We start from the raw sequence: 17,958 nt of genomic DNA, 5'->3' as shown, positions 1-17,958 counted from the left end.
ATAATTAGTACTGCTTTTATAGGCAGCTACAACATGAAGTTAATTTTACATTGTTATTTCTGCACAAAAGAAGAGAAGAAAGCACAGACTAGTTAGTCCTAAAAGAAGCATAGCTTTCACTTTTTTAAACAAACAAAAAGATAAGCTCTTAACAGTAGTAGAGAAGTAAACATCAGCTGTATTTCTTTTCATGCTATTTGCAAAGTATTTACACAAAATTACACTTATTTCATATTCTACTATCCAAATCACATTTTCTTCTGTTTTGACATGTGTGTATTATATATATATATATATATATCATGATGTGTCTTTCGGCTTTTTACGTGCCGAGTTACCAACCCTGATGCACAACCTTCAACTAAGGTACGCCCATTCACGCATGTCTCCAAGCAGAAGACGCTCTAGCTGAGAATCGAACCGGACAGTGTCTTACTGTGAGGCGACAACGCTACCACAGCACCATCACCGCGGGTATATACATATATATATATACTAGATCTTGTAAACAGATCAGCACTTAGAGGCAGCTGTACCACACATACAAATAAATACTTGCATTACAGCTTGTTAATTCAAGGAAAAAAGATGGAAAATAAAATGTAGAGCACAGTGACACCAGATTATATATTAATATGGTGTAACTCACTTTGCTTTGTGACATTCCCTCTAATTTCTAAAGCAGTTTTTCTTGTTTCGCCAGCCTTCACCCCCTCTATTTTTTTTCTTTCCACTTTCTATTACTACTTATCTATAGACCATTTCTGTCTTAATTTCCATCTTATCGTTATTCATAAATACACCTACTAATCTGTCAGTAGACATGCTTCATGATTCAGAATGTCCACTGTGTTTGGATTTATGGATATCAGGAGTCATGTACGTAGTTTCACAACAGCAGATTACAGATAACCAATCCGCATGAGGATCATGCCTCCATCAGGATTTGTGTACGAAGTTCCACTACAGCAGATCGGTGCAAATAACCAATCTACGAGGGTCATGGCTCTATCAGGAGTCAGTTACGAAGTTCCACTACAGCAGATTGGTACAGATAACCAATCCGCATGAAGGTCATGCCTCCATCAGGAGTCATGTACGACGTTCCACTACAGCAGATCGTTACAGATAACCAATCCGCATGAGGGTCATGCCTCCATTAGCCATGTACGAAGTTCCACTACAGCAGATCGGTGCAGACAACCAATCCACATGAGGGTCATGCCTCTATCAGGAGTCAGTTATGAAGTTCAACTACAGCAGAACCGGTGCAGATAACCAATTCGAGCAAGGGTCATGCCTCCATCAGGAGCCATGTACGAAGTTCCACTACAGCAGATCGGTGCAGACAACCAATCCACATGAGGGTCATGGCTCTATCAGGAGTCAGTTATGAAGTTCAACTACAGCAGAACCGGTGCAGATAACCAATTCGAGCAAGGGTCATGCCTCCATCAGTAGTCATGTACGAAGTTCCACTACAGCAGATTGGTACAGATAACCAATCCACATGAGGGTCATGCTTCCATCAGGTTTGAAAAATGCTACCATAAACTGACTTCATGAAAGAATATACCTTTTTTTTCTTGTTCTATAATACTTTCTGTGGCAGACTGATTACATCAATGTTGATGGGGAAAAGCTGATTTATACTTTGAAATTTACTACTGGATGTCAGAGAAGTTTTCAGTGTTACCGTCAGTGTTCCTTCAATCTTGTACAGTTAGTGCAGTATATGCTGCTGAACTGCATACACAAGTTAAAACCTCTTGCTATATCACACTGTATGGGTTCTGCCTAGGGTGAAAATTCCAGTGCTCTGTTAGAATATAACTATATATAAATGCCAGTTATATATAATCCATTTGTATGTCCCCCCCCCTTCATTTCTTCAAATACTTACAATTTTTAACATCTGGACGGACATGTAACACACTCTTTATAAACTTTAATGCTGCCCTTACCCAAGTCAGTTTTACTCCAGTCTTTTGATGTCTGAGAAAGTGCTCTTCTCAGTGCTCACTACATAGCCAGAACTGCCTTGTTTTGAACATAATATGGAGTTAACTGTTTATATTGCATATGGAAATATGCCTGGAATTTCTTTTTTATTAGCTCAGCTGCCCCTACTACTGCTAGAATGAGTTGGGGTCCCTTTTCCACAGTGCTCATTTTTGCATGTATATTTTGATATTCTGTAATTTTATTTCTTTCATTAAGTATGGCACTTTAACATTAGGTATATATATTTCAGTAATTAATGCGGCTTTTCACTTTTTTCTTCCACTACAATATATTGCTTACTTGCATCTATTTTATTAACTTCTATTACTGGGAGATCCCACATGATCACAATGTGTGTTCAGTTTCAATAATTATTTAAAAGTTTGCTTCCAGTGCCTCTCAGCTGCTTGCCTACTGTAATGCTTGTACACAACCATGCCACATTATTGTGTCTTTCAGACACCGTCAGTCATGAATGTATCACATGCTGGAACAAAATGTATACCTAGGTTTGTGCTGCAGAACTTGCATCTGTTTTCCATTCTTCTATAGATTTTCTGAACCAACAAGTCCATAGTTTACATTCTGGAGTTGTCATTATTACCCTCTGATCTTCTGAGTTAATCCACCCCTCCTTAGCCATTCACGCATCAAATCATGACCAACATGGGGTTTTGGATCCAGCAGTTCTACATACTTGAAAGTTTAATTGTGGAATTCCCAATTTTCTTTATCTTTTCATCCCCAGATTTATATACTTTCTTCTTTCTGTTGATTTAATTTCTTGAAATGCTTTTATTTTTTTTACCTTGATGGGAATTGAACCCCATTCCAAAGTCAGGGCATACTTAAGCTTCATTAAATCAGTATTGCTTCAGTTTTTGATGTTGGCCAAGAGTGCTCTTCTCATCACCTGCAATGTGCCCAGAACTGCCCCCTTTATTAGTTCATACATAGTTACATGTACTACTGGTGACGCATCTAAATATGACTGCAACCTCCTTTACTAATCATGATGTGCCTACTACTTCTGGCACTGTCTGGGGATCTTTCTTCTATAGTATTCTTGTTTCTGTTTGCAAATCCTGGTATTTTAAGACTGCGTGTCTCTCTCTGTGTATGTAAGGCACTGTAATCACTGGGTCTAGCCACTTCATTGATCAATGATTCATTTCTATTCTTTTTTCCCTGGACTACTACATCTGGATTTCTTGCACCTATTTTTTAACTATTGGTTAAAGACGATCCCATGTTATACAAACTTTCCATTGTCAATAATGCTTTGTGGTTCATGTTTCCAGTGCTTTCCATCTACTTCTGTTTTGCAAAGTCTGCACAGTCTTCCAACATCATTGTGCCTTTCAGTATACAAGACCCACAACCATGAGTGTATCACACCCAGCAACAAGATGTGTAACTGTTTCCATTTCTGTTTTACAGAACCTGCAACTGTCCGTTTCTCCCACGTTTTCAATGGACTTTGTAATCCGTGTACATTAGCCCACTATTTTGAGCTGCCATTACAGTCAGTACAATGTACTGCTAAACTGTATTTATCTGTACAAAGTCTTGCCACGTCATAAAGTCATAGGGCTGCTGTCCACTGTGGATACTCTGATGGGATGCCAAACTAATCTGGTGTGAAAACCTCTTGTCACATACGGTACATTTATAGGGCTTATGATCAGAGTGAATGACCTGGTGTTGTACCAAATTACCTTTACTTATAAAACACTTGCTGCATATAGTACATTTATAGGGTTTCTGTCCACTGTGAGTAATCTCATGCCGTGTCAAACTGCTCTCATTTATAAAAGCTCTCTTACATATGGTGCAGTTATACTGTGGCTTCGTAACGTGGGTACTTTTATGACGTACCAGGTCACTCTTAAGTGTAAAAGCCACATCACATATAGAGCATTTATATGTTTCCTTCACACCGTGACTCCTTTGATGAAGTGTCAAACTATTTTTGCGGGTAAAAGTCTTGTCACACATATTACATATATAGGACTTCTGCCTTGTGTGAATAGTCTCATGAGATGCAAGATTGTCCTTGCGTGCAAAACCCTTGCCACATGTGCTGCATATAAAGCGCTTTTGTCCAGTGTGGATACTCTCATGTGCTTCCAAACAATCTCTGCGTGTAAAACCCTTGTCACATGTGCTACATTTATAGCGCTTGTGCCCTGTGTGGACAGTCTCATGGGCTGCCAGATTGCTCTTACTTATAAATCCCTTGTCACATATAGCACATTTGTATAGTCGCTGACTGGTATGAATATTCTGATGCCGTACCAAACTACTTTTAAATGTAAAACCCTGGTCACATAAAGTGCAATTATAGGGCTTCTGTCCACGATGAATGCCCTCATGTTCTGCTAAACTCTTTGCCCTTACAAAACCCTTGGCACAAGTAGGACATCTATAAGGCTTCTGCATACTGTGGATAATTTCATGCAATGCCAAATTACTCTTATATAAAAACAGTCGATCACATGTGCTACATTTATACGGCTTCTTTCCAATGTGTACAATCTCATGAGCAGTCAGACTGGTTTTATATAAAAAACCCTTGTCACATATACTGCATCTGTAGAATTTCTGTCCAGTGTGGGAAATCTCAAGTGCTGCCGAAGGTTTGTCACATGTGGCATATCTGTGGGGGTTCTGTCCACTGTGGTCACTCAGATGCACTGATGGACTTCTTCCATCTGCAAATCCCTTGTCATATGTACAAACTTTAGAGGGTTTCTGTCCACTGTAAATGCTGTGATAACTGCATACACAGCTTTCTCTTGTAGATACATTGTCACACATGATGATTTCTCTACTAAATTTCTCTGTGGGTTCTGATAAACTATTATTTTGTCTTTCTACACTGTGGATTAAATGAGCAGTTAAGCTGTTACTGTTAAGTGTAAATTCATTACAAGTTTCCAGAAGCTCTTCCACATTAGTTTTCGCATTAAGTCCTTTGTTGTACTCCAGACAATTATCCTGCCTGCTGTCATTCTGCACAGGGTCATGTCTTGTGAATATTTTCTCATCTGGCAAAGTCTTGTCACTTTCAGAATAAGTGTAGGTCCCAAGTGATAATTGTTGACTCTGAAACTTGCTGAAATCTGTATTCTTCTTAACTTAAAAGAAAAAAAAAAATTATCAGAATGTAGCAACCCACGCTGAAGGCTTACTTTCTTATGCAACAGTTGGAATATAAAGCACATTCTACCATATCCATACCAACATTCTAACTTTTTTAAATTTTCCATTCCTTTTTAGAATGTCAATGATAAATGCATCACCATTATGTGCTCTCTCTCTCTCAATAAGGCTTAGTTTTGCCATTGCTAACTTCTGTGTTTACAATTTATATTCCTGTAACTTTTCATAATATTTATGATACTTTTTACTGTATTTACCTGGTTCGTTTCTGCATATAAAATGCAACAGTTCCTCAGTACCTTCACTGACAATATTTAGTTGTTTCCCTGTTGTTCACCAGGATAGAATGATACAGAGTCGGGGGAAACAATTTCCAAGGTTAATACAACTTATGTTCATTTTGGTACTTTAGAAACATTGTGCTGCATGCAGAGAAAACATATTACATATATAGAATATAAATTTGCAGGCATTACCATACACTGGCATTTGCAATGAAAATAACGCATATACTGAGCCAATACAGTTGTTGTCATTAGTTTCCAATAAACTTAAGACTGAATGTTTGGAGATTTTATACATATATATATATATATATATATATATATATATATATATATATATGGTTCTACCTGACATGGTCGACAGCTCATATGACTGAAAGCTCACATGGTCGACAGTTCATTTGATCAACATGAATTTGCCCCCCTCCCCAATGTTGTGCGACCTTGGAGTTGATATATATAAGTTAGGGGGGGTGTGGGGGGCAAAGCCCCCCACCTAAAATTCATGTCGAATTTGCCCCCCTCCCCCATGTTGTGCGACCTTGGAGTTGATATATATAAGTTAGGGGGGGTGTGGGGGGCAAAGCCCCCCACCTAAAATTCATGTCGATCAAATGAACTGTCGACCATGTGAGCTTTCAGTCATATGAGCTGTCGACCATGTCAGGTAGAACCATTTATATATATATATATATATATATATATATATATATATATATATATATATATATATATATATACACACACACACACGCAGACACACGCACGATGTATATTAGTGATAGGCTTAGAAGAAAAGGAGTTGGCTAGGTTCATAGGCTGACTGCCTTTGTGAGCCATTTCAAGGCTAGCCCATTACCCCATGTGAGAATCAAACCCTGCACCTCACATCTGTAAGGTAAAAACCTTAACCATTATGCCATCCTCCCACACCCAAAGTAGTGAAGATAAAAGGTATACAAGATGATAGCTTTGCTTTTCTGAGTATTATCAGTAATAATACTTAATTCTGTTACCTGTTACATGAGCAGTTGGCTATTGTTTGTAGGTAGTCTTTTAACTTTTGCAGAAAGAGGCTTTTGTTTGTTTCTGTTAATATAACTGAAGTAACTGAGTTCCAAGCTTTTATAATGTACAGTGAGTAAAGCGGCTCTATATTGTTTTTTGGATTTACTTCACTTTAGACCACTGTAAGAGCTTTCAGGCATTTAAAACAAGCTCTGCATGGTTCATTTACATGTCATGTTAACTTTAATTAAAATTAAATCAGCAGATACCTATGTATTTATTTTATTTACCTATTGTTGACCAGATTAGTTTCTCTGTCTTGTGCTACTAAGTATCAGGAAAGGCTCTCATTCTCAGTCACCTTGAAAGGGATTATATATGTAAGCAAAGAGTAAATTAAAATAATAGTTTCAGTTTCAAAACTAAACATGCTGAGCTCTACACCGTATCTTCTAAAACTGACTTTAAGGAAAAAGTTTTACACATAATCTGGGAACAAAACATAATTCCTATTAGAAAAAAAGACTCCTAGAATACTTGACCCATTTTAAGTGAAATAAGTCTTTAAGAGAGACACCTTAGTGCTCAGTTTGTTTGGTACCTGACAGGTCTAGAAAGGTGCATTCATACAGTTACAAAGTAGAAATACCACTAACGTAGTCAGAACTGTGGACCTCAAGAGTTCATAAAAATGCAGAAGAAATCAAGAAGTGCCCCTGAATTCAATAAAGAGCAATATGATGGTATGAATGTCTGCAACACATTTCAGAAATGACACTAAAAAAACATACCCAGACGCCATCAAATCATAATCCAAAGTACATTCTTTTTTACTTTTTGAGCCAGGGTATATCCTGATCTACAATGTCATCACTGCTTAAATTTTTTTATGAAATAAGTAATTATTGGAAGTTTAGTATGCCCTTCCCTTATGTTTTCCAATTCTAGATTTTATAGTACTTAATTATCCCTCAGTTTCTAGAGTATCCTGATTACCTTACTGCCTCAGTCATGAGATCTACCATATCCTCTTCTTAATCATTCCACTTTCTTGCACAAAAAGGTAAATACTATTGAGAATGCAAATGTGCAATAATGTAACATAACAGCAGATGTTTTGAGTAGATGACTGTTGCAACAGTCTTGACTTGTATTACTTCAGCTGTAGAATGCCTGATGTCCAGCTTGATCTCCACAGTTCAGGACCCTTCCTCCTCCAGATGTGGTAAACATCCCTCCGTTAGGGACATTGGGAGAATCCCTGCATAAAATTGGCATCTACCCATACAACTCTACAGTTTACTTGCCTGGAAAATTAAATACCATGCAGCTTGAAAGGTAACGGGGAAGGCCGTGATTTAACTTTCAAGGAGACAGAGAGAGAGAGAGAGTGAGAGAGAGAGAAAGAGAATGTGGCCCTCCAAATGTAAGCTGATAGGAGGGGAAAAAAGAAAGTAGCTTCTCTAAATATATTCAGATCTGAGTATTCTCAAAGCTTTGTGAGGGAAGAGGAAGAAGTCAGTATAAAGAGAGGGCACCACACCCCAGCTCAAGTCTCCCAAAGCCAGAATGAGTGGGTGGGAAATCAGCAACAGTGGCTTACTTGTTAAACAGATTAGTGCATTTATCCGTATGGACAGATTCTGCTCAGGAGCTACATCTGGCTTACTGCCTTGCTGAGAGTCACACAGCAGACAAATAAAGACTGGTAGAATCAAACTCTGGTCTACAGAAAGCAGCTCGTTAACAGCTCATGGCCTTACTCTTCGACAAGAGCTATCAGACTCTGACCAATTTAGCTGAACTACTACTGTATCAGTAAGAAGCGGTGTAGCAAATTTTCTTTCCAGTTTGTACTATAAGGTCCCACACTACTGACCCACCAACCTCAATGGTGTCTCACCCACCTGCAGTCATTCATGCTACCCTTCCCCAAACGATATCCCATCTACAAGTCTACATGGTCACTTAATATAAAGTTAGTTAACCCGTGGTTGTGCACTGTCTCAACACATTATCATGCAGCCTCCTGTTTGGCGTGTTACAACACAGCCCAGCTCCATTTAATAAGAGTTTCAATGCTAAAAACACAAGGGTTATAAGATGGGCAGTCCCACAGATAACTGGAGAAACTTCAGGCATTTAGTAGTGCTGGTACACTGAGAAGCATATGTGCCACATCAGGGTGGCCAGTCATACAAAAACCCTGTCTCACCAAACCTCATACACAGACCACAGGAGGCTTGTACTGCTCCTCTGACTATGGCGAGCTGTTTGGTATTTTGGTTTAGGCTTACATAAATGTGTTAGTATCCTAAAGTGTCTGCAGCAAATAGTCCCAAGCCATGACACATCCAATCACAATATACATTAAGTATGCTACGTTAAACACTCTTACTCATTCTGTTATCCATGTGCTACAATAAACACTCTTACTCATTCTGTTATCCATGTGCTACAATAAACACTCTTACTCATTCTGTTATCCATGTGCTAAAATAAATACTCTTACTCATTCTGTTATCCATGTGCTACGATAAACACTCTAACTCATTCTGTTATCCATGTGCTACAATAAACACTCTTACTCATTCCGTTATCCGTGTGCTAAAATAAACACTCTTACTCATTCTGTTATCCATGTGCTACAATAAACACTCTTACTCATTCTGTTATCCATGTGCTACAATAAACACTCTTACTCATTCTGTTATCCATGTGCTACAATAAACACTCTTACTCATTCTGTTATCCGTGTGCTAAAATAAACACTCTTACTCATTCTGTTATCCATGTGCGACAATAAACACTCTTACTCATTCTGTTATCCATGTGCTAAAATAAATGCTCTTACTCATTCTGTTATCCATGTGCTACGATAAACACTCTTACTCATTCTGTTATCCATGTGCTAAAATAAATACTCTTACTCATTCTGTTATCCATGTGCTACAATAAACACTCTTACTCATTCTGTTATCCATGTGCTACAATAAACACTCTTACTCATTCTGTTATCCATGTGCTAAAATAAATACTCTTACTCATTCTGTTATCCATGTGCTACGATAAACACTCTTACTCATTCTGTTATCCATGTGCTACAATAAACACTCTTACTCATTCTGTTATCCATGTGCTACAATAAACACTCTTACTCATTCTGTTATCCATGTGCTACAATAAACACTCTTACTCATTCTGTTATCCATGTGCTACAATAAACACTCTTACTCATTCTGTTATCCATGTGCTAAAATAAACACTCTTACTCATTCTGTTATCCATGTGCTACAATAAACACTCTTACTCATTCTGTTATCCATGTGCTACAATAAACACTCTTACTCATTCTGTTATCCATGTGCTACAATAAACACTCTTACTCATTCTGTTATCCATGTGCTACAATAAACACTCTTACTCATTCTGTTATCCATGTGCTACAATAAACACTCTTACTCATTCTGTTATCCATGTGCTACAATAAACACTCTTACTCATTCTGTTATCCATGTGCTACAATAAACACTCTTACTCATTCTGTTATCCATGTGCTACAATAAACACTCTTACTCATTCTGTTATCCATGTGCTACAATAAACACTCTTACTCATTCTGTTATCCATGTGCTACAATAAACACTCTTACTCATTCTGTTATCCATGTGCTACAATAAACACTCTTACTCATTTTTTATCCATTCACTCAAACCTACAAAACATATTACTCAACCATCCCTTTTTTTGCTTCATACTTTTGATAAATCGCTATTAACATTTTTGATTTTTTTTAAATAATGATTATAGTTGGTCAATAATGCCAGACCTAGAGTGTCACACTTCTTATTTTTTAACAAATGGAGCTTGAATCAAAACCAGTTCATCTATTAACTTGATTAGAGTAACATTTACAAACCATGTCTTGTTTTGGTGTTGTCACCCACCCACACTATTTTTGTCTTTTGGTAGAATTCTTGAGCAAAGATGTCGAGAGGTTATGTTGGAGGAACATAGGATGATGATCAGGTTCCAGGTCGGACTGTAATTGGTGCTGTCAGGTAATGCATCCTATCATCACCAGGTATCAAACATTTCTTCTGGCTAGTATGGTGAGCTGTTTGGTGCTCTGTCTTTGGTTCACTTATTGTCACTTAAAAATGTAAGCAACCTAAACCATCCACAATAGCCTCCGGGCAGCCCAAGTCCAAGCATAGCAAACATTTAAATATGCTGCAAGACACAAACTTGTCCATTCTGTAAGTGACCTATTCAAACCTAGAAGGACATCAGCTGCTGGTTATATATCGGTCTGGGTTATAAATTAGTACACCATCTGTCTTCCAGGCCGCAATGCACCATACTACAGTTCTTCTCAAAACACACTTGCAGGCATTTACTTTTGACTACTGTGATGCTGCGAGTCTTTTTCACTTACTAACAGAGCTAAAGCTGGGTCTTCTAGTGCCCAGCTGGTGTCCGATCTTTTGTGCATTTCAGCAGAATAGAATAGAGAAACCATATGTACCGATCATGCCCCCCCTAACACCTTGCACCCAGGGCAGCTGCCCCCTTCGCTCCACCCTTGCTATGCTTTTGCATAAAAATAACCTAAACCACTTGCATCAAACAACCACTGGCAGTCCAATTCAAATACAGTTTACCAACATACATTAAGGTATGCTACAATAAAAGCCTCAGTGCTCACATTATTACCCATTCACCAAATCACAACACACATGCAGTATGATTAAGACTTAGACAAAAAGGTTAATTGGTCATTATACAACAGCAACTCAGTGCCATTCAAAAATGTGCACGCTGATTGGACAGCCCAGTCAGAGTGCCCACTGTAAATAGAGCATATTTCAACAGAAAAATGGCCGGCCGCTGAAGCACCGTTGAGCAGCCAGACTACTCTTTTAGCATATGCTTAGAGGACAGAGCAAAATACAAAAAAAAAAATCAGGAAAGTTCTACAAAACTAAAGAATTGGAAACATACCTGTTTTTCCTTGAATTTCTGCACTGTCCCCCCTAAAGTCTCCGCAGACACTCACACCTCTAAAATTTGTCTCATATTTTTGGTCTTTTCCTCATAAAAAATGTACTTTTCTGACAAGGCCCTGCATCTTGAAGTCATTAAATAATAACAGACATTTGAGGTTTAAGCTTCATACTCTTCAAAAATGCATGCAAATACAAAACCTCCTATTTCAGTAACTTTCAAAGTTTATAAGAGCAATAAAATCTGTCCCTATTTTTGGACCTTTCTCCCCCCCCCCCCCCCCCATTATGTTGAGCCTTGTACAAGTTTCTAGCATTAACAGCATAAAAAAAAAAACAGAGACTTTTCTCCATTGTTTTTCCTGAACATCACTGATGTATTCTGCAAGCGTGGGGAAGCATGTTCCACACGCATGCTCAGATTAGCAAATGTGAAAGAATGTAGAACACTGCAGACCCATTATACAAAGACATTATTTAAGAAAGGTAAGTAATTTCTTACTTAAATGATGTCACTGTATAATAGCAATAACCCAAGACTGGATTCAGCCTTATATTAAGTCACATCAACTGTGGGTTAATCCTGAGACACTTACACCCACTTGAGGGTTATTGCTAAAGTGTTAACCTTAACTCCTTTGACAGGACCTCTTACTCAGCACAATCACTATCAACAAGAAAATGCCCGTCTATTTAATTTCAAAAACAAACACATCAAATGTTCAGCAGCAAATGTACAACTCTAACATTTAGACAGAAAAGCATATTTTAAAACATCTTAACCATCTCAGTCAAAATAATTTCAAAACTGATGCAAAGCAGGAAAATGGAAGCCATTTGCAACAAATCCCGGTTCATCCAGGTTCCTCCTCACCTTGTTCTATCACGATCCTTGTGATGATAAGAGGTACTGCCAGCCATGCCAGGAGAAGTAGGGCAGTGGATGTGTGATGTGCCTGCACAGCTAGCTGGAATTTTGTAAATAATTATATGTCATTTATATATCAAACTGATTTGTACAGATGCTTGTGCTGAAAATGTATCTGTGAGGTTTGCTTGTATGAAAATGTATCAACAGTGTGCCCTGCTAGGTGGAAAAGAAATGTACATGTCTTATTGTGACTGAATTAAATGTATATGTTTTAACAGAGGACTGGAAACTAAGAGGTTAATCTTAAACTTCAACTATATAAATGGAATTAAATTATTTTATGGCTTAAGCCATAAAGATGTTATCCCACAGTTTTGAATGAAGCCAGAGGTGCAATGTCTGTGCTAGGGAATAGGTTGTAGCTCCTGTAGGAAATGTGAAATGGTTTTATGACTTCCAGCACCTGCACCACATCTGAGCAAAGCTCTATCTGTGTATATTGTAGCACATAGGTGCTAAACCTTTGTATCTTCTAATGATGGGGGACAGTGCATGAAACAGAGTCAGATGACCGGATGCATGTGATGTCATTCTGTACATAAAGAGATTGTCCTCCCCGCGGTCGAGTGGGGGTTCGAAAGACATGCGTAGAATGGGCATGCCTTCATTGAAGGTTGGGCATTGAGCTGGCACCTTGGCACCTGTAAAAAATCTACTGCCAATCATTAGCAGACCGGAGTTCCGCTGTGGCGACCCCTAACTGGGAAAAGCTGAAAGAAGAACAACATGTACTTACCATAACTTGGAATCTGGGCTATCCTGTGTTATTATTCATCACTGATGGGTATAGGAACCAACCTCGAATCTGAGCTGGCACTACAACATCCCTTGCTACCCATAACCCTCAGACTGAGTTTGCTGGATAGAAAACAGAAAGTAGTGAGGACTGCTAATAGAATGGAAAGGATTACTAAGGAAAACTTCCTCCATAACTCCTCAGACTCCAGAAGGAGGGGGAAGGAGGGAGGGAATGTGATGAATAATGGCATTGGATAGCCCAGATTCCAAGTTATGGTAAGTACATAACTCTTTACCCGGTGCTATCCATGTCATTATTGATCATGGATGGGTCAGAGTCCCCAGCTACCAACAACGCTGGGAGGTCTCATGGAAGGACATGCTGGAGCACAGAAGAACCAAAGGAAGCCCTGCCACTAGACACCAGGCCCAACTTATAATGTGTCACAAAAGTATGGGGATTAGACCAAGTAGCAGCAGCACAAATGTCATCTAAGGACAGTTTTGCCAAGAAAGCCTAAGATGTGGCCACTGACCTAGTAGAATGAGCTTTAATTGGTCTGGGGAGCTCCATGTGATTGCTGTCAGAAATGTAAGCAATACAGCTGACTATCTAATTAGAAACCTTGGAAATTGCTTGACCTTTTTTAGCCTGAGAAAAAGTCACAAAAGGCTGATCAGATTTTCAGAAATGTTCTGTTCTTTTGAAAGGAAAAGCAACTGCCTATGTACTTCCAGACAATGCAGCCTATACTCCCCATTATTAGAAAATTTGGGAAAGAAGACAAGGAGCCGAATAGACTGGTTAAGATTAACCTCTGAGGTCACCTTAGGAATGAAGGAAGGATTTGTTCTAAGGGATACCCTATCCTTATGAAAAATCATGAAGGGAGGCTTGATGCAAAGAGCCTGCAATTCAGAAACCCTTTTGGTTGTGGTAATAGCTACCAAAAAGGCTGTCTTCCAAGATAGGAACCTGAGGTCACAGGTAGCCGCAGGCTCAAAAGGGGGTTGAGTAACGGACTGCAACACCAGAGTAAGGCCCCACAGAGGGAAAGGATTTTTGATAGTAGGCCTGAGCAAAAAAAAAAACTTCTTTGAGAAAGACCCTGTACAGCCCAGAACAGAAAGTGGGACTTTCATTGAAATGGAAATTAGATATAGCAGCCAACTGAAGTTTGATTTTCGGCTGGGGTGTCTTCTGTGCAGAGTCTGCATGTCCTCACTGTGGTCGTATGGGTTTCCTCCAGGTGCTTCAGTTTCCTCCCACATCCCCAAAGACATGCTGCAAATGGATTAGACATGCAAAAAAATTGGCCCAAGCTGTGAGTGTGCGTGTGCTTTCTGTGGAAGGGTGGGCGCCGGGCTGGCAATTCGACACCATAAAACTCCACTGCCAATCATGAGCAGACAAGGTGATCCACTGTGGCGACCCCTAACCGGGAAAAGCCGAAAGAGAGAGAGAGACAGAGAGAGAGACAGAGAGACAACTGAAGTTTGATTGTAGAGAAACTAGCCCCTTGTTGAAAGAGAGGCCAGGAACACAAAAATGTCATATAGAAGCTGAAAAGGGATCTAAATTACATTGCTGAGCCTAAATAGAAAATCTCTTCCATTTATTGGAGCACACCTTCTTAGTAGAAGGCTTTTGAGAGGCCAAAATAATGTCCTTAATTGGGGAAGGAAGCCTGGACTGGGATATAATCATCGGAACTGGAGGTATCAGGCAGTCAGCAGAAGAGACTTGAGGTTGGGAAGAGGAAGCCCCCAAGGATGGGAAATGAGATCCGGATATGGATCTAGAATCCAAGGTGGATATTTTAGATGAGACCAAAGGAGGGAAAATCACATCTGATGAAGCCAGAAGGGGGCAACAAGGATGAGATGGGTCTTCAGGTGACAAGCTTTCTGTAAGACTTTGGGAATGAGAGGAGTTGGGGGACAGGAGTAGAGAAGTCAGTGCAGTAAATCGTGAACCACAGCGTCCTTGGGTGGTTCCCCCATTGAGGGGATCAGGGCAAAGTATTTGCTGCATTTGTGATTGATGGGGGAGGCAAAAAGACTGCAGCGAAGGAGACCCCAATGGTCGAATATCTGACTTCCCACTGATGGATTCAGGGACCACTTGTGAGGACTTGGGATAGATCCGCTGAGATTGTCTGCTAAGAAGACATTGTCCACTCACACACCATCATGGCCTGTCTGCATAGGGTGTAGGACCATGTTCCCCCCATTTGATGAAGTACCAGACCACTGCCATGTTATCTGACTGAATTGCAACAGTCCCAAGAGGTAGACAGTCTTGGAAGGCTTGCAATATTGGAAGGACTGCTCTCACCTCCAAGACACTGATATGCAACTTGGTCTCATAAAGGAACCACATGCCTTGGACCATCCTTCACCGATAATGCCCTCCCACCCCAACAGGGAGGAGTCCATGGTCACTGTGGCTTAGGGTATGGGAAGACTAAAAGGTCTGCCTAGAAGAAGGTCCTGGGATTGGAACCACCAAGCAAGTTGATGTCTGCAGACTGAGAAATCCTGAAGGAAATGGACATGGATTGAAAGTGAGCTGACCACTGCACCACAAGGGGCCACTGCAGAACTCTCATGTGATGCCTGGTGAGAGGGGACCAACTGAAATCACAGCCGCCATTGACCCGAGGGCTTGTACAATTCAATGTGCTGAAGGACTATCCAGAATCAGAAGACGGACCTGTTCCCTGATTATCTCGACTCTGCGTGGGGAAAGTGCTGGAGTCTCTGAAATCATGTCCAGAAGGACCCAATAAATTTCAGGCTCTGACACAGAGCAAGATGGGATTTGGGAAGGGTGACCATGATGACTAGGTCCTGAAAGAGACAGAGAGTACAATCCATGGTTTGAGTGAGTTGATAACTTGTGGCAGCTGTGAGGAGCCAGTCGTCCAGGTATGGAAAGACCTGAAAGCCTTGCAGCCAGAGATGAGCTGCCACCACTGCCATACATTTGCTAAACACCCGGGGCGGGGGCTGAGGTGAGTCTGAAGGACAGGGCTCTGAACTGGTAGTGACTGGCCCCCAGCCAAAAGCGCAGGTAAATCCTGGAGCATCTGTCAAATTTTTGTGATAGTGCGCATCCTTGAGATCCACTGAGCACAAGCAGTTGTCCTTGTGCAGAAGCGGCAGAATGGACTGAACAATAACCATCTGGAACTTTGACTTCTTGACCGACAAATTCAGAACACTGAGGTCCAAAATGGGAGGTTTTCTTGGGCACCAAAAAGACAGTAATTTCTGGACCCTCATTGTCCTGTTAGGACCTCTTGGATGGCTCTTTTTGAAGGAGGTCTTAGACCTTGAGGAAGGCCAACTCCCTCTGGCAGGGTGTAATGTCCGGGACAGACCTTTGAGTTGGAGGGGCTGAACAAAGGGTATGAAGTATCCCCTGGATACTATGTTTAACACACACTGATTTAACACCCACTGATTGGAGGTAATAACTGTCCAAGCTATTTTGTGTATAGAGATATGGCCCTCGACTGCCTCCAGGGCAGGAGAGCTGGGCAATGCTGCAGAAGCACTGAGGGAACTTCTCTGAGAAGGGTTTCCGGGAACCCTGATTCTGCGGACCTCCTCTGCCTCTGGGGTGGCATCTGGTATCAACCCCCCTTCCTCAGCCAGAAGAAGAGGATTCCTGAGGAGCACCCAGGAACCACAGTTTCTTACCACCCTCTGATTCCTGGAAAAGGATCGCTGGGGAGTAGAAAACTTGATCCCGACTGCAGACAGAGTTTTCCCCTCCTGGTCGCTACAGATTACAATTTCTTTGACTGAGGAACGAAACAGTGTAGATACATCAAAGGGGGAGTTGGTAAAAGACGCCTTGAAATTTTCCTCAAACCCGCAAAGATGAAGCCAGGCATAACCCCTAAAAGCAATGCCTGTACCTGCCACTCGAGAGGTAACCTCCACAGCATTAGCGATCAACCTCATTGAGATGTTAGCAAGGGATGTTAGAATAGATAGCTTTGGAGAGACTAGCTTAAGGCTCTCCTGAGGTAGCAATTCTGAAAGGAAAGTGGAGAGTTCTGAGACCAAATCCCTTTGCAGCTATGTGAAGTGTGCCATGTAATTTGTAGTCCTCAGTCTGAATGTAGCTGAGGCATACACATGCTTCCCAAAATGGTCAATCGCCCAAGACTCCCTGTTTACAGGATGGACCATGGAGCTTTGTTCAATGAGCTCCTTTTTGGTGGCTACAGCAACCACAATGGCATTAATGGGGACACCTTTGCTCAAAAACGTTTTGTCTTTGGGGGGCTTAGAAATTTGTCACCTTTCTTTGGAACAGGTTCAATGTGCCCAGCTCCTTCCAAGCCCTGCTGGAAATGAGCTGGGCAAGCTCATCTGCAGGGGGAGACACCCAGGAGGAAGATGGGCCCATTCCGAAGCCCTTCAGAAACACGGATTCCTCTGAAGAAGGGGTGGGGGAAAAACCAATGGCCTCGCTCTTTCAGGATCTCGAGGATGTCTCCAAAGGACACGTCTTCGGGCGGAGGTCTAGGGAACCAGTCTCCCTCCTCGAAATCCATGTCCTCAGTGAGGGACTCTCGAGGGGAGTCCACGTGCCTCCTGTTGCATGTCCTGTTCCAGAGACTCCTCCACAGTGGGCTCCAGGAAGGACTCGGAAAAGGAAGGGACCCCAATGGGGGTAATTCTTGTCTGAAGACGCTCATGGGAGGGCTGACCCTGGATGGATAACGAGGTCTCACCACCCAAAGAAGAACAGGGCTGGGGGGGATCCAGAGCTGAGGTATAGGCTGCCTCCTATCCAGAGATG

The 17,958-nt window shown here is 40.9% G+C and overlaps 1 protein-coding gene across 1 annotated transcript in view; it reads right to left on the bottom strand.

The window, feature by feature from the left end:
- Positions 1-436: 436 nt before the first annotated feature.
- The window catches only part of LOC122798685 (zinc finger protein 708-like), a 213,874-nt gene continuing 196,352 nt past the window's right edge, over positions 437-17,958 (bottom strand). Inside the window, exon 6 of the mRNA XM_044067778.1 lies at positions 437-5,144. Within this exon, the coding sequence (XP_043923713.1) occupies positions 3,547-5,144 (1,598 nt within the window). The 3' untranslated portion in view covers positions 437-3,546. The remainder of the gene's footprint in view (positions 5,145-17,958) is intronic.

Source organism: Protopterus annectens, chromosome 3.part1 (genome assembly GCF_019279795.1).
Source record: "Protopterus annectens isolate FY-2018-M chromosome 3.part1, PAN1.0, whole genome shotgun sequence".
NCBI lineage: Eukaryota > Metazoa > Chordata > Ceratodontiformes > Protopteridae > Protopterus > Protopterus annectens.
The sequence above is the reverse complement of the archived record's forward strand: the minus strand, read 5'-3'. Positions and strand labels throughout refer to the sequence as shown.